The following is a 17001-nucleotide window of genomic DNA, read 5'->3' as shown; positions in this document are numbered from 1 at the left end:
TCAATGCATAAATGGCATAAATATATTCGAGTGCATACGCCTTTAAAATTAGTAATCATTACAAGAGCACAAAAATCAACATTAACAACAGATACAAAAACGTCATCATCAAAAGAGATATCACCAACATTTCTAGAACGTATATCAAATAGCTTTAATATAGTTAAATCTTCAATATTTAAAGAAAAAAATTCTAGTAAAGACAACGACAAATTAAAAGAAATTTTCGGGGGGGGATCAGCAGTGTCAAAAAATTTTATTAATAGAACAGATACATGGAATCAAGCAATAGCAGAAGCGGAAAAATTAGTTCAAGATGGAAAAAAAGAAACTAAATATATTGATCCAATTAAACTTGTAGGTAAAGATTTACTATATCTAACAAAAAACATTAAAAGGCTAATAGGAAGCGGACATCCGTTATTAAACACTATAAGTGAATATTATTTTTCTTCTGAAGGAAAACATATTAGACCCTTAATTGTATTATTAATGTCACAAGCAACAAGCATTGCCCCAAAACAATATAATGCTGCTTACACAGAACATTTTCAAACAATGGATAAACCATTATCAACATCATCATTATTTGAAACACTAAATAGTAAAGACACTTCTTCAACTCTATATTATCCATCATTTTCTTCAACAGGTGTAATAATCCTTCCAACTCAAAGAAGATTAGCAGAAATTATAGAAATGATTCACACAGCATCGTTATTCCATGATGACGTAATTGATGAATCAGAAGCAAGACGTAATAATCCTTCTGCTAATATAAGTTTTGGTAATAAAATGGCAATACTTGCAGGAGATTTTTTATTAGCTAGAGCATCAGTTGCGTTAGCCCGTTTGCGTAACCCGGAAGTTATTGAGTTATTAGCTACCGCTATTGCTAATTTAGTTGAAGGTGAATTTATGCAGCTTAAAAATGTACCTTCTAAAGGTACAGCTACCTTTGAATATTATATGGAAAAAACTTATATGAAAACTGCTAGTTTAATGGCAAAAGGTTGTCGTGCCGCTTCAGTATTAGGTGGTTCTACTCAAGAAGTATCAGAAATTGCTTATACTTATGGTAGAAATATTGGTTTAGCTTTTCAAGTAAGTATTTTTTAATAGATTTCTTTAAAAAAAATAAAATTTTTACTTTTTTTCACTTTTTCTTCACTTGTAGCTGGTAGACGATATGTTAGATTTTATTGTTAGTTCAAAAGAACTAGGTAAACCTGCTGGAGCTGATTTAAGACTAGGTTTAGCTACAGCTCCTGTATTATATGCATGGGAGGAATATCCCGAATTAGGTCCATTAATAAAACGTAAATTCTCTCAAGAAGGAGATGTAAAAAAAGTAATTTTTTTTTTCTAAAAAAAAATTATTTTTTAGGAATATTAGCATTCAATATCTTAACCTTTAAATTATTCGTTTTTTTAGGCGAGTGAATTAGTTTATCAAAGTAATGGAATAGAACAAACAAAATTATTAGCCGCTTCACATTGTCAAACAGCTATTAATGCTATATTAAAATTACCCGAATCCGATGCTCGTAATGCTTTGATTCAATTATCACAAAAAATATTAACGAGAAAAAAATGAAAAATAGATTTTGTATAAATGATCGATAATTTAACCAATTATAGAAATCATATTGATAATCATGAATGAAATCTAGTTTTATTAGTAAATTTTATTATTATTTACTTTTTCTACAACAAATAAAGATCATAATAACAAATAAAGAGAGAAAATGGCGGGAGCGATTTTGATTTTCTAGTTTTTCTAATTTTTTAATTGTGGATGAATATTTTATGGATATTAAGGTAATCGGAACTTCGAAGTAAGAAAGAAGAGAATAAACCTAATCAATGAATATTTAATGACTACCACCACCCTCTCCTTCACCAATCCCTAACAATTCTGGTGGAAGATTTCTACTCCAAGGATTACATTTCATAGTTTCAAGCCCCGGAACTTCAGGTACATTCGGGAAATAAAAGAATGCAACTGCAATAATAATATAAGAAACCTAAAAAAAAATAAAATAATTTAAGTAAAATTCTTTTAAAAATAATGAAATCTTATTGAATATACTTACTATAAGCATATAACCCTCTAGCCAATTTGCTTTACCGTCTGCAACTAAATAATTTACAATTAACACCGCACAAGCTAATACACAAATTTCCAATGTATTGAAATCTAATGTCAATGGTCTCGATGTAATCCATCCGACAAGTACAAGAACTGGTGTGACTAAAAGTGCAATTTGCTTTTATCCAAATATATGTGTAATTAATTATTTAATATATAAATTAAAGTAATATCAATTTTCTTAAAAAAATAAAGATTAACTTACAACTGATGTATTAAGAATTAAACCGACAGCAGTATCAACTTTATCTTCAGAGGCTTCTTTAATAGCATCGTAATGTTCCATGAAATTGGATACGACTGATTTAAAAAAATTTTAATTAATATAAAAAGTAAATTCTTATTTACAATTATTAAAAATATTATTATTACATACCACAAAGTGGCAAAAGGACCATTCCAATAAACCCGTTACCAAGATGAAAACTATGGGCCAAATGTTCAATACTTGTAACCAAATATCTAGCACACACAGTGATACCTGAAATAGAAGCGACAATTCTGCAAAAAAATTTTATTTGAGTGAATATATTTTTTTTAAAAAAAAAAACTCGGAATTTGGTACTAGAAAAATAAAATATACTTACAAAAATAGGTCAAATACGAGGAAATATTGTGCTTCGCCATGATGTGCTTCATTATTATCAACAGTCTATATAAATGAAGTTTTTTAATCATAATGTTCAAAAATCTTGTAAATCTTTTATAAAAAAAAAATAAAAACCTCATTAGCATGTGTTTTTAATTGAAAGACTAATAATCCAGCATATACAAATAATAAAATAATAGCAGTAGCGTGACTAATATTTTGTAAATCACATTCGATGTTTGTCCCAGTTGGAGCAGCAATTTTAAATGCCGCGGGTGTTACTAAAGCAAGAACTGCAAGAGCGAGAGTTGAAGCACTTGTAGATACAAAAAGTTGTGTAGATAAATGTGCATTCATGGATTGACGACGTGCTCCCTTTCTCGGCCAAGACCCTGCCAAAAACACAACACCAAGAATCTATAAGATTTTAAAAAAAACGTGCGTTTAATTAATTATAATGATATAAGTAAATTTCTTTTCAGAATCAAGGCTTTCGCTTAAAACTTACCAATAAAATATTACATAAAATGGCACCAAGTACAGAGGAACGGACAATCGCATATTGTTTATCCATTAAGGCATAACTCGAAATTACAAGTTCAACAAAATTTCCAGCAAAAGCGTGAAGTACTGCTCCATAAGACTTAAATATAATAAAGAAGTTAACTGTTAGCATTTAATCCGTTTTCAAAAATAACAATTGTTCAGCTCTCACAAAAATGATTGAGAAAAAAAAAGAATTTATAGTATAACCAGCTAACTTGAATTTTGAATACTATGTATTGGTTGAAATAATAAATTGAAAAAAGAATTCTTTCTTACTGGATGCAATCTTGCTGAAAGATCATTTATGCCCACAGACAAAATTTTTGCCATGGGAACAATAGCCAAAAAGTTGAAGAAAAATAATATAGATTCATTTACACCAAATCTCTTCATAATAATTGCGGGAGGAAGAAAAATCAATAAGAAATTTGATTTAAACATTTGTAAAACTGCTCTCGTATTTCTGTACCATTTTACGGGACTTTTTGAAATGATTTTATTAGTCTTTCGTGGTGCTTCTACATCATGTTGAAATCTAACGTTCTCTTTTTCATTTGCATAGTGAGCATTTTGTGGTTGGTGTATATCATAACGTACATGATTATTTGGGGGATAATTATGATTAGGTTCGACTAATATACTTCTTCGATTAGAAAAATTATTATCATATACTGGTACATTTCCCGTTCCAGACGGATATTCGTAGTATGACATGTTTATAACGTTTTCTCTTCAATTAGTGATGATAAGGAGTGCGAGTAGTGAGGGTAAAGGAATTATTGTTATATTTGCGAGGGATTTGTAAAATACGTCTTTACGAATTTACAAAAATTCAAATGAGAGTAGGAGTAAGTATAAAATCCGCTAAAAGAATAAATTATAAAGAAAAAAAATTAGTACTTAGTATTAAAAAACATATAAATGTATAGCCACATTTGTTTCTATACAAACCTCGCTCCTGCCAATAAAAATAATAAAAAAAGGTAAAGTTCTATCTAGAAAATTTTTTCCTGTCGAAATTTATTCATTCGAGAACTATTCTAAAATGTGAGTACAAAAATATGCGGATCTAAATTTAGTGTAACCATGTCATAAATTATTTTCCAGATTTGTCCATTTGATTTGTGCTTCACATCCAAATACGCACATAATTTTATTTTTATTCTCGCTATTTGTTGTTTAATTTATAATGAAAATCGCTTTTGCGTTTGTATTAAAAATCGGCTGAGCACGGAACTAATCATCTATTATAGAAATTTTTTTATTAAGTTTTTGCATTTAATTATTAAAACTTTCTACTATAGAAATTTTTTTATTAGACCCTTTACATTTAATAATTATAACATTAATAAAGTAATTCTAATTTTAAATTGCTATTTCAATTATTTTCCAAAAACAAAATAGGTGTGATACCTTACCGTCTATGGCAGGTAATTTTTATTAATTATGACTAATTATTGGATTTGTTAAATTATCTAGTAATTATGTATGTTCAAGTCGAAAAAAAAAGTTCAGACCAAAAATCATGTTACGAAAGTTTCTTCTGGTAAATACTGCTCATAACACAAATTTTCAACGCCGATTATTTTTCTCATCAAGTAAAAAAGTTCATGAGTATAATATGAAACAAGAGGAAAGGCATGCTCTATTAAATAAGGTTTTTTTTCTATTTTAAAAATACATGTGCAAAATGCCAAGATTTAATTTTCTAACCTATTTTGATCACAGATCTACTTGCTTATTTTGAAACTCGATAAGGGACAAATTAAACTTTTCAAGTCTGGAAGAATTTGAGAAAACTATTTTCATCCATTTGAATGGCACGCAAAAGATTATGGTATAATTTTATATTTTATATTTTATTCACCTTAAAATACTAATTGGTTCTATTTCAGAATTTCAAGCAAAACAGATTAATTTTTTAAAGAAATTGATACTCTTAAAGTATCTACACGATTATCAGCTATTTTACAACATATGACTGTAAGCTTTACAGTTTACGCAGCAAAGCTGCGCTATAGAAAGAAATGAATTAGATGTAGTAGAAACACAAAAAATTTGGGATTTATTAATAAAGATTATAACTTGGATGATTTGCTAAAAAATAAGGAAATATCATTACCAGCACCTAGTAAATCAGAAAATGAAATTCGGAATCATTTACTTGTCACTTACTCACTTTATAATACTTTATTTAAATTGCGACATGAAATAAGTCAATGATATTAAGAGAATTCATTACATTATTTTGAAAGATACAAAAGATACATTAAAAGATAAATATAAATTAGAGGAAATAAAATTCAACATACAGGAGAGTTTCGAATGGTAGATGTAAGGGCAGGCGGGTTTCATTTAACTGTTTATCCAGTAAGTTATAATTTTTTTTAATATTTTATTAAAGAATTTAATAATTTTAATTTAATTTTTGCAGTGTTCAATAGAAGTACCTGCATTAATGGAAAGATTTATACAATTTCGTAATGAATGCATTAAAAACGCCAGTTTTCACCCTCTCTTAATTGCATGTCGTATACTTTCAGCTTTTCTTCATATTCATCCGTTTATTAATGGTAATGGGCTTGTTGGTCGGTCAATTATGACATCATATCTTATTCGGAATGGTTATCCGCCTAATGGTTTTGAACAAATTACACAAAAAGAAGCATTATTTCTAGCACAAGCAATGAAGGAACCAACCTTATTATATGATATGATAACGCAAAATATCTTTAAAATATCAAAAATAAAGTCTTTTCTATATTAATGTTTTTTTTTTAAAAAATAAAAATAAAAATATTTTTTAACAATCCACTGATTATTTTAATATTTTTTTAGTATAATTATGAAATACTTTATGCCAAAGAATAAAAATGTAATTCCAGATTTCTTTTTTTTTTGTTTTTTTTGCATAATATTGAATACCTAGTTGACATACTCCATAAGTTGATGCTAACGCAAGTTTCATTGTAACGAAACTATCGATTCAGAAATTGATTAGTATCATGTATCACGGGAACAAGTAATTTATTAACATATGCTCAAAAGTTACTCTTTGCTTATCTTGCTTTAAAGGTTGTAGAAAAAAAGTTAAGCAAAGAAGAGAATTTATTTTAATAAAAATAAAGTATTTAAAGTATTTATCAGGTTTGTTGGATACCTGTAAAAGTCTAATTAGTAAAGATAATTTAGTTATTTCATTAAATAAAAGAATTTCATCTGATAAAATACTGTAAAAAATATACTGTACAGTACATTAAAATTATATTAAATATAATGAGCTAAGAAAAAAGTTGTGGTTAGCATATTTCTTTAAATTTCTTGTTAACTAGTAATTCAAATCTAATAAAATTTTTTATTTTATAAAATAAATCTGAATGACTAATTGCCGAGAAATTCCATGTTAAATTATCAAATTTTTGCATTTTATATATTGAAGTTTGCTATTTACCACCACTGGTGGTCAGCATTTACCGTAGTAACACCACCAATTTTATAATTAAAATTCCACCTCCACGTGACCGGTAACAGTTAAGGGGTTGTGAAAAAAATAATTTTGGAAGGCAAAAAAAAACCAAGTCCCTCAGATAAATATAAACAGTGAAAACGCGGTGGGGTGTGATGCCGGTGATGAATATTATTAGATCACGTGGGGGCAAAAAATTTAGTGGGAAAGTGGGTGGTCAGCATTTACCCCAGTATCACCGACACTTTTATAATTAAAATTCCACCCCCACATGACCGGTGACATTTAAAGGGATGTGAAAAAAATAATTTTGTGAGGCAAAAAAAAACTAAGTCCCTCAGATAAATATAAATAGTGAAAATGCGGTGGGGTGTGATGCCGGTGATGAATATTACAAAATCACGTGGGGGTGAAAAAAGTGTCGGTGATGCTTGGGGAAGATGGTGGTCAATGCTGGCGTCGTGTGATCGTATATATCGCGTGAGCAGCGATTCTTAACACTTTCAGTAACACCTAGAGGTTAGATAAATAAACAGGGGCCAACATATAGATTACACAGACTGATTAATGATCGACAGAACTGAAGCCATATATAAATTTTATATGATTTTATAATAAAATTATAAAATTTTTATCGCATATCGTTGCTTAAATTGAATAAAAAAATAAATTGCGCTAGATAATTTTAGACAAAAAAATCATGCCATTGTAACGTGATGTGTATCTATCTACCGTATAAGTTTGTCACGGTTTGACTTTAGGTTCTTTAGAAAAACTTGATCAGTGAAACATATACCTTCTAATTAGAAAAGTGTATTAGGAAAATGGTGAATTTTAAAAAGAAATACTACATTAATGACTTTAAATAGTAATTAATAATATTTTTTTTGTATTTTTTTATATTAATAGGGTCAAAAGACACGTATACTTGAGAATATTAGTAATTCTTTACCAATAAAAAAGTGAAAAAAAACTGAAGCACTACAAGAACTTGTGCATATATGACCTGATTTCAAAGGACAAACAGTTTATTTCTTTCCAACCTTAGATAAATACTTTGAAGGTGTATTAATGTTTGATGCAAAAGATAAAAAGGCTTTTATATATAGTATTAAGAATGATCGCAAATATGAGTCTTTTTCCAAATGGATGAATGGATTGAGAAAACATAAATTATTCAAAGAAAATAAATCAGCTCTTGCAATAATATTTTTAGAGTCAAATCCCACCAGTTTACCAATTGCATCAATTTTATATGAAACAAATTATTCTCCATATTGGAAGACAGCTATGTTTATAAATATCAAAGATATCCTTTTATTAATTCAAAAGGAAATATTGCCAGGAGGAAAATTTTCTGGAATGGCTGTGCAAGAAATAAATGAAAGTCTTGAATTTAATTTTTTTGAGAGAAGTGTAAAATCTGAAAAGAAACTAACAATTATAACTCAAGGTATTTTGCTTAAATATGAAGTTTGTATTCTTGATCACATATTACAAGAAATACATCGTCTTTTTTCAAGTAAGCAATGAAAAGAACTCTTAATGAAATAGAAAGTCTTATACAATATGTTTTTTCTCTCAAAATTTGTCATGGATAAAGTACCAAAGGTAAATTAAAATAAAAAATCTTTTATATAATTTTTTTTTACATTTTATTAAATATTTTTAACTTTTAAGGTTTTGAAGATGTAATACGTGTTAGAGGAACTCAATTAGTTAACAATAAACAAAATAACAATAAAGAACATATATCTTTTGCTTTTTTGGAAAAGCAAGGAAAACCAGATGAAGCAGATCAATGTATAGACTGTATGCTTGTAGTGAAAGAAAAAGATGTATGCAAAAATTGTGAAAAATTAAGAAAAACAATGCAACAGATTTGCCAAAGATTGTTAATTATGAATTCTACAAAAACTGTACATGCATCTAAAGATATTCTTATAGAAAAAGTTAAAAAACAACAAAGACTTATTAAAATGCAAAATGAAATAATTTTGAATATGAAAAAATATTTACAACAAAAAATAAAGTTAGAGGAAGTAGAGATATCAGATGAAATGGCAAATGTTGTTTATATTGTAGCTAACAATGTTGCTAGTAAACAAAAGAATATTTCAAATTTACATCCTATTTTTCAAGAACTTATTCTTATTCAAACAAAAAGTCCAAATGGAATAAGATACCATCTGATATAAGAATTAAATTTAAAAGCAATTATTTGAAATTTATATAAAAATTAATGAATCATTTATATTGTAAGTTTTTACGTTAGACTATATCTGTATATTACAAATCAGGCAATGCAACTTATAATGCAATGAAGGAGATCATATATTTACCATCAATTTCTACACTTAAGAGTTATATAAATGACAATGATCAATGTTTAGGATGGCAAGATAAAATTACTTATCGGATATTAGAAAATTTAACAATTAATAATATTTGGGAATATGGTCAGGTAGGATTTTTTTCACATGATTCTTTTAAAATTCAAAAAGGTAATTTATTTTTTTCATAGAATAATAAATGTACATTTTTTATTTACTTTTAATAATATGTTAATTTAATAGGTCTTTTATGGAATCAATGTAAAAATTGTTATGTTGGTTATTTGGATTTTGAAAATGAAATACAAGACTATGAGGCATTTGCTCTACAATGTAAACTTGAAATAAAATCAACAAATTCTTTACCTAATTTATCTATATCAAGTGAACAAAAATATGATCTTGCAACTCAAGTTCATCAAATTGTTTGGCATTCAATAACATATAATTTTTCATATCCTATATCTTATTATGAAATTAATAATATGAAAGCATACAATTTAAATACATTAATTTTTAGTCTTGCAGCAAAGTTAGAATGTATAGGTATTCATATAATTGCATTAATTTGTGATGGAGCAGAAGGAAATAGAATTCACATTAAAAGTTTTGATTGATATGCATTAAAGTGGTCTTCTGGTGATCTTGTAGAAGTCAACTTTAATAAAGATAAAAAATCTTTTTACACAGCAAAAATTATAAATAGCAATTATGAAAAAACAAAATTTATTGTATTTCAATTAAATTGCAATAATTCTACAAATATTACTATTGATCGAACTTTTATTCGCCCACTAATACTTTCAAAATCAGAATGGAATGTTAATGAATTATGTGAATTTAGAAGTCCAAATGATAATCAATGATATTTAGGACGAATAATAGCTTTTGATCCAGTTGAATTAATATTATCAGTTGAAATTACTAATGCAAAAGGAGTTAATGAAGGATGGCAAGTTTTTAATTATCATATTGAAAAATTTTTATGACCTGTATATGATAGCCAAAAACTTTCAGCAAATTATAAAACAATAAATCCAATTACTGGAGAAGATTGGTTTTTTATCAGTGATCCAACTAGTGATGCCTGCCTAAACTCTTTTTGCAAAAAATTTCAGTTTCGTCACCAACTAGTTTCAGTTTCGTCATTGACTAAACTATATAATAATAATTTTTAATTTTAATTTTAATTATATAAAATTATAGTTTTATTATAAAAATATATAAAATTAATTAGTTTTATAAATTCTTTTTAAAAAATATTATATTTTAATAAAAATTTATTTTTTTAAATAATTATTATAATTAAAAATCCATGGAAATTTATAAAAAATCCATAGAAATACCATGGAATATTGAATTTCGACATTTCGTCTTTTAATTTTAAATGTCTAAACTATTTCAGTTTCGTCAAATGACTAAATATTTCGGTTCGCCCAGCATCTCTAGTTCCAACACATGTTTTTAAAAAACATAGAAATAATCTATCAAAAAGTCATACAGGCAAAAAGAATTCTAGGGAAATAATGTTAAATGGGAAAGAGATTAGTTGGAAACATATAAAAGGTGTATATAAACATACAAATCAGCATGCAACAGCAAAAGCTACTAAACTTACAAAACGTCATATAAGGACCCCGGATATCTCCAAAACAGGTCATAAGTCACACTTTCGGCAGATTGGCCCATTTTTCAGGGGCTTAAAAAATCGTTTTTTGTAAATATCTCGGCATCCAGTGGTCCAATTTTGATGAACTTTTTTTTAAATTGTAGAGCTAAATGAGGGCTACAAAATAAAAAAAAGTTCATTAAAATTGAATTACTGGATGCTGAGATATTTACAAAAAACGATTTTTTGAGTTTCAGCAAAAAGGGGTGTTTTTGGCCAAAAGTCCATTATGACCTTTATATTAGATATCCGGGGTCCTGTCATATATGGCTTATTTTATGGAGTAAAATGCGTGTTGATTTAGCTGAATATACATTATTAAAAGAAGTTGAAGATGCATTGGCATCTATTGAAAGTTTTAAAAAAATATCAGAAGAAACAAGAGTAAGTAATTTTTAAAATAAATTATATTTTTCTTTAAACAAAACAAATAATATAATAATCTTAATTTTTTATAAAGAATTTCATTAAATATTCACAAAAATATCGTCAAATAATGCATAGTAAAATTAATTTCTGGTCATTAGAAGATTCACGTATTAATACTTTAAAAGAAATTCAGAATTGGTTTGTTTATGATAATAAACAAAAAACAGAATCTAAGGGGTGGATTTCATCACAATGTCAGTTTGACTTGATTTTATCTATCAATGGCTTTCTTAGAATACTTAAATATCTTTTAAGTAATTATCCAGGTTCAATAGTTCAACCAAAACGTATTTCACAAGATATACTTGAAGGACTTTTTGGTGTAATTCATGAATTTGGTGTAGATTCTTCCACACACACACTTAAATCTTATGGATATGCCCTAAATAAATATCAAATAACAGCACTAGTTTCATTTGAAGTTAAAAGTTTTAATTATGGAAAAGATAGTACTGGAACTGGTATTACTACTTTAATAAGAAGGTATATATTTTGAATAATATTATTTAAATGTAATAAAAAATTTTTATTTAAATTAGAGATTATCGAAAAGATAAAAAAACCATAAATATTCAAGATGACAATTATATGCATCAAAAGCATTTTACTCGCTTAGAGCAATTATCCTCCCTTTTTTAAAGTGTTTTTAAAAACATATTTGCAGATAATTTAATTATGGGAAAAGTTAAAATTCCATTAGAATCATATAATAAAAATGTTGATCAGGATAACTTTAAAATAATTCATCTTCAGAATGAACGATGCAGTCTTATAAAAACTATTCTTTACAAGAATTCAATTGACGAATTGCTACAAAAATGGCAAAATATTATTAAAAAAATAGCTCAGAAAGCAATTCTGAAAAAAATAGGAGTTCAATGGCTGGCTAATTGGCACGCTCACTTTGAAAATAACCTCAACAATTTCAAATGTTCAGGAATTTAGTATCAAGACTTCCTCACTGCAACTAATTTAAATGGTTCTTTTACCCAAAGGCTTGTTGCATACTTCCTTTTACAAGAAGTAATCAAATTTACATTCAGTGAAAAAACAATGCCAAATAGCTTACAAATTCATCTTTCAGCTGATCCACATTTGATACCTGAAAAAACTATTGTTTTGGAACCAGCAGAAGCGTCAAAATTTTCCTACATTGTTGGATGGATTATTTATAAATTAACTAAAAGTGATAATATAACAAAATCGCACTCTGAATTTGAAGCCATTAACATTTACCTTATGATTCTAAACTCAGAACAAGTTGTATATGAAGAGGATATTCAATCTCAAACAACAAATGTGATTTCAGGCCAAGAGTTTCTAGAATTTATGTATAAAATGAAGTCATTAGTCTTACTATTATTTGAAAAACATAAAGAATTTGGCCCTAATATTCTTCAATATATACATAATAGCTTATTATGCAATATATCATTGTTAGAAGCTTTTAATACACTTCTCAATATTTCCAGCCAGATGCTTTCTATGAATAAATTAAAAGATACAAATTTCCTTTACGAAAGAATCGTTTCTATTTACATGAGGAGTAAGTAAAAATCCTGGCGAAAATTCAATGAGTTTATTTCTGAAAAAAGTACTTTAAGCCTCAGAGAAAACCTTAAAGCTATGCGTAAAGATATTCAGCATTCAACCAAAATTGAAAACAACAAACATACTTTAATGAAAAAGTCTAATATTCCAACAAATCCTACGCTTGGACTGGTACAACTTCAGATTTAGGCGCAATTTGATTGTGCTAAAGAAGAATTTTTAAAAATGTTTTCAATAAACGAACTATAATGGTTACTTTGAGTGTTTGGAGATAATATAAAATGCAAGAGAAAAAAAGGTTTAATACCTTTAATTTTAGATTATCTTAAAAAAGAAACTCCTTTCTCTGAAGAAGCTATATCAAAAGGACAAATTTTTGTAGAAAAGTGAGTTAAAAATTAGATTTAAAGTACTTTTGAAACTAAAGTTTTCATAATAAATAAAGTCTTCAAAAGTTTTTACAAACGTTAATTAATATGATGTATGAAACGATGTATTAATTCGTATAATTCAGCAGTAAAAGACAACCTGTAGAAAGCTACAATAGCCCAATTTGAATAAAGTCACTTCGAACATGTAGAGCTAATCTAAATGGTCTTAACTTTTAAAATCAGCAGCTTTTTTATGTATATGTATTAAAAAAATTAAAAAAAATTTAAAATTTTTACGATATTTAATATGGAGAATGAATTTGTGTAACCAATTTATGTGGCTTCAGCTTTATCAGGGATTGATCAGTCTGTGTAACCTATGAATTAGCCCCTGTTTATTTATCTAACCTCTAGGCCACAGGTCGAAAAGTGAAAAATCAGGCATCAATTAGTCACTAATCAGTCACCAATCAGCTATCTGATTGGTGACTGATTGATGCCTGATTTTTCACTTTTCGACCTGTGAGGTAATATCACTAAATTTTTCACCTTACGTGACCTAATAATATTCATCACCGGCATCACACTCCACCACGTTTTCACTATTTATATTTATCTGAAAGACTTAGTTTTTTTTTTGCCTTCTAAAATTATTTTTTTCACAACCCCTTAACTGTCACTGATCACGTAGGGGGTGAAATTTTAATTATAAAATTGGTGGTATTACTATAGTAAATATTTCTTAATGCGCAGAAATGAAATTTTTATTATAATTTATATGTAAAAACTTTGTAATAAATTTAAAAGAAATACATTTAATAAAAGAAATTAATACAAGCTAAATCTTTGTTTATTTGAGTGCAAATGTGCAACTTAACTATTATCTTATCCAGTGTTGTCATAGGGACAGGGCAGGACAGTCCATGGACATAAACAAAAATTTTTTAATTTTCAGAACATTGGGACATTTATATCACATGATCTTATAATATTTATTTATTTATTTACAATTTATAAAATTATTATTAAAAAAGAAATTCTAATTCTTTAAAAAATGAATTCAAATTCCATTTAGCATTAGGATCAATTGCAGGATGAAGAATATCATCAACTGTTATATGCATTATATCATTTTCATTTTCATTTTCTTCAAATTCATAAGTTTCTTCTTCTAACATTTCTGACCATCCTTGCAAATAATTATTAAATTTTTTTTCTAAATCTTCTTCTTCTTCTTCTTCTTCTTTAATAATTACTAGATTTTCTTCAACTTCTTTTTCATTATTATTTTCCTCTTCATTACAAGTTATAATAATACTTAATGAAGTTAAAATTGAAGAATCAGAATTTATATGATGTTTCCATGTTATATCCGCTCTTAATTTACTCATATTAAGAACTTTTGATGACTAAAAAAAAATTTACATATTAATTTAATATTTGTTTATATTATTTATAAAATAAAAAATTAAATAACTTTAAACAATTTTGACAATTAGTTTGCAAAAAACCCATACAACTCCATAAACATTCAACAGAAGCAGCATTTACATAAATACCAAATAATGTGCAAGCAGCTAATCCTAATTCATTTGTAGATACTCTCGCAAAATACAGATATCATTATTAAATTGTTTATATGGGTCTTTACAATAGAAAGGTACGAAACTCAAAAAAAATTAAAAATTAAATTAATATTAAATTTGCATTTATTTCAGTAAAAAAAAACATAATTAGCATATAAAGTAAAATTAAAATTTTTTTTGAGTTTTGTACCTTTCTATTGCAAAAACCCCATATGTATCATCATTAAACAGATATTTGTCCAAATGAAAATTATCAAATTCACATAAAATACAGGTAGATTTTTTTTGCCATTTACCAAAAGTAGTATAATTGATATTTACATTATTTTTGAATTGTTCTATTCAATATTCAGGATGTAGTAAACATGATAATAAAAGTAGTGGCTGTTTCCAATCACTCCATCTTTTTTCTAATTGTACTTGAATTTGTGTAGCAAGTTGAATATTCATATAATCATTCTAAAATTAAAAAAGGTATGCAAAACAGTATATAACTTGAAATAAACGCGCTTTATCCTTTTAAAGAATATCTAGTATTTTGCAATATAGATATAATATTTTTACAATTAAATGTATATTCATCCAAAATGATTCAGAATCAATAATCTCAAATATTTCACATGAAATAGTTGGAGTTTCTCCTGCTTGCCGTCAAACTTGACTAAAAAGTGGTTTAAAATTAATTGCAAGTATCTAAAATTATCAAATTTTAATAAATTAATTAAAATTTAATATAATTAATAATGAATTTAACAGTATGTTGGTAAATTTACCTGTAACGCTTGTTAAGTTCTCAAAAGACTTGAACATACTTCGTAATAACTGTTCCACTGGGGTTTTTCTGAAACTGCTAGTGTATAGATTTTACCATCATAAGTAATTTTTTATGTTCGTGTAATTTTGCTACAAAAAATTTATGATTAGGATTTCTAAAGTAAGTTGTAAGTCTAATCGCATTATTCAATGCTACTTTTAACTCAGTTGATTCTTTAAAGATTTCATCTACACAGAGATTAATCTGATGGGCAAAGCAAAGTAAAAAAACTATTGTTCTATTTGAAATTCTTAATCTTTGCCTAAGGTTTAAATAGTCATATTATTATTATATTAATTGTATTAAATATCAAATAGAATAAAAATATCTACCTAGCTGCAGTATATGCACTTGCACTATCTGTTACAATGGCACCAACATTAACCCCCTTTTGATTTTAAATCAGAAATCATTGTTAAGGATGCTGTTCATGGCTTCATGCTGAATTTATGGATCTTGAGAAGTCTAAGACCAAAAATCATCAAGTTACACGTGAAGCAGAGAAGAAGTTTAAAGATTCAAAAATAACCCGTGATTGGTATAAAAAATTGAATTAACCAATTGATCTAATAATGATCCACATTATACCTATCTTAATTCAATCATTGATCATGTATTTACTAGTTCAAATACAGAAAAAAATTCCATAGCTTTCAGTATGACAGTTGCTTTAAATTATTTGGATCCTTCAAAGGGTATTAATATGATTCCAAGCGAAGTCATAGAGTGAATGAATAATTTCTTTGAGAAAATGAATATCATTGATCGTGAAGAATTGGATTAGATTATTATGATGGTAATATTGATATTATGGTAATAGTAGTATATATTATTGTATATAAAATTAATATAATCCCTATGAAAAGTTTTTATACTTAAAATTTACTTAAAATTTTATTAAAATATACTTAAAATAAGTATCAATTTTAATTCACGATATACTTATAATATACCTAAAATGTATCTAAAATACTTTTAAAATATACTTTTAATGTATTTGTTTTTTGCCCAAGTACTTAATTGCTAATCCACATGTGAACAATAGACTAATTAAAAATCTGATTTTACTTAATAATCTAAAAATAAACACTTTGTAGTACACATTCAGAATATGTGATTTAGGGGCGGCACAGATCATTTTAAAGCATCAAAATTTATTTTCGCAGAGTTATTTAACTTAGAAAACTGAAAAATTTGAAAAAATCGCAAAAAAATCAATAATTGCTTAAAATTAGGTAGATGTTAGACCAACTGAAACCGTATGTTTATTGAATAGCAATATTTAATAAGTATTAATTGCCGATCTGCATGTGATCAATAGAGTTTCTATAATAAAATGTGATGCAATTTTTATATATAATAATGTTGATGATCATTTTGTATTAAATAAATCACCAATTATTTGTTATAAGATTGCGTAATTTACTATAGTGTTTGAAATCGAATATATTCAAATATACTCGAGTATTCATTTAAATTTATAAAGTGTATTCGA

At 26.8% G+C, this 17001-nt stretch overlaps 8 protein-coding genes across 8 annotated transcripts; 6 read left to right on the top strand and 2 right to left on the bottom strand.

Moving 5' to 3' along the window:
- Positions 1-3: 3 nt before the first annotated feature.
- OCT59_000539 (uncharacterized protein) lies at positions 4-1597 on the top strand (the record flags this gene model as incomplete). The annotated part of the gene is made up of 3 exons (XM_025309362.1): positions 4-1104; positions 1178-1351; positions 1436-1597. 3 exons carry the CDS (start codon positions 4-6, stop codon positions 1595-1597), a joined length of 1437 nt encoding a protein of 478 aa, XP_025176453.1.
- A 49-nt stretch (positions 1598-1646) lies between these two features.
- On the bottom strand, positions 1647-4302 carry OCT59_000538 (uncharacterized protein). The gene is made up of 9 exons (XM_025318339.2): positions 4239-4302; positions 3564-4151; positions 3250-3384; positions 2877-3158; positions 2740-2804; positions 2529-2653; positions 2358-2452; positions 2097-2270; positions 1647-2027 (listed from the first exon to the last, which is right to left on the bottom strand). Exons 2-9 carry the CDS (start codon positions 3999-4001, stop codon positions 1875-1877), a joined length of 1467 nt encoding a protein of 488 aa, XP_025176452.1. The 5' UTR covers positions 4002-4151; positions 4239-4302; the 3' UTR covers positions 1647-1874.
- A 207-nt stretch (positions 4303-4509) lies between these two features.
- Positions 4510-6065, top strand: OCT59_000537 (uncharacterized protein). The gene is made up of 4 exons (XM_025318338.2): positions 4510-4944; positions 5016-5124; positions 5183-5657; positions 5722-6065. The coding sequence occupies exons 3-4, from the start codon at positions 5613-5615 to the stop codon at positions 6052-6054; spliced, it is 378 nt and encodes a 125-aa protein (XP_025176451.1). The 5' UTR covers positions 4510-4944; positions 5016-5124; positions 5183-5612; the 3' UTR covers positions 6055-6065.
- Positions 6066-7824: 1759 nt separating this feature from the next.
- On the top strand, positions 7825-8951 carry OCT59_000536 (uncharacterized protein; the record flags this gene model as incomplete). Its single annotated transcript, XM_066138895.1, has 2 exons — positions 7825-8275; positions 8434-8951. The coding sequence occupies 2 exons, from the start codon at positions 7825-7827 to the stop codon at positions 8949-8951; spliced, it is 969 nt and encodes a 322-aa protein (XP_065988345.1).
- A 122-nt stretch (positions 8952-9073) lies between these two features.
- OCT59_000535 (uncharacterized protein) lies at positions 9074-9703 on the top strand (the record flags this gene model as incomplete). Its single annotated transcript, XM_025310964.2, has 2 exons — positions 9074-9257; positions 9330-9703. The coding sequence occupies 2 exons, from the start codon at positions 9074-9076 to the stop codon at positions 9701-9703; spliced, it is 558 nt and encodes a 185-aa protein (XP_025176450.2).
- Positions 9704-11043: 1340 nt separating this feature from the next.
- OCT59_000534 (uncharacterized protein) lies at positions 11044-12129 on the top strand (the record flags this gene model as incomplete). Its single annotated transcript, XM_025326368.2, has 3 exons — positions 11044-11139; positions 11216-11667; positions 11826-12129. The coding sequence occupies 3 exons, from the start codon at positions 11044-11046 to the stop codon at positions 12127-12129; spliced, it is 852 nt and encodes a 283-aa protein (XP_025176449.2).
- A 108-nt stretch (positions 12130-12237) lies between these two features.
- On the top strand, positions 12238-12924 carry OCT59_000533 (uncharacterized protein; the record flags this gene model as incomplete). The annotated part of the gene is made up of 2 exons (XM_066138894.1): positions 12238-12730; positions 12809-12924. The coding sequence occupies 2 exons, from the start codon at positions 12238-12240 to the stop codon at positions 12922-12924; spliced, it is 609 nt and encodes a 202-aa protein (XP_065988344.1).
- A 1207-nt stretch (positions 12925-14131) lies between these two features.
- Positions 14132-14497, bottom strand: OCT59_000532 (uncharacterized protein; the record flags this gene model as incomplete). Its single annotated transcript, XM_025310963.1, has 1 exon — positions 14132-14497. One exon carries the CDS (start codon positions 14495-14497, stop codon positions 14132-14134), a length of 366 nt encoding a protein of 121 aa, XP_025176448.1.
- Positions 14498-17001: the final 2504 nt, after the last annotated feature.

This window comes from Rhizophagus irregularis, chromosome 1 (assembly GCF_026210795.1).
Source record: "Rhizophagus irregularis chromosome 1, complete sequence".
Taxonomy (NCBI): Eukaryota; Fungi; Glomeromycota; class Glomeromycetes; order Glomerales; family Glomeraceae; genus Rhizophagus; species Rhizophagus irregularis.
The sequence above is the reverse complement of the archived record's forward strand: the minus strand, read 5'-3'. Positions and strand labels throughout refer to the sequence as shown.

What these genes read in the sequence shown, in the direction of transcription:
- OCT59_000538 (XM_025318339.2), bottom strand. Translation starts at nt 4,001, where the DNA reads ATGTCATACTACGAATATCCGTCTGGAACGGGAAATGTACCAGTATAT. An exon ending in TAAAAACACATGCTAATGAG is followed by an intron (nt 2,805 to 2,876) that starts GTTTTTATTTTT and finishes TCATTTATATAG; the next exon opens with ACTGTTGATAATAATGAAGC. An exon ending in TAATTCTTAATACATCAGTT is followed by an intron (nt 2,271 to 2,357) that starts GTAAGTTAATCT and finishes TTTGGATAAAAG; the next exon opens with CAAATTGCACTTTTAGTCAC.
- OCT59_000537 (XM_025318338.2), top strand. Translation starts at nt 5,613, where the DNA reads ATGGTAGATGTAAGGGCAGGCGGGTTTCATTTAACTGTTTATCCA. An exon ending in TTCATTTAACTGTTTATCCA is followed by an intron (nt 5,658 to 5,721) that starts GTAAGTTATAAT and finishes TAATTTTTGCAG; the next exon opens with TGTTCAATAGAAGTACCTGC.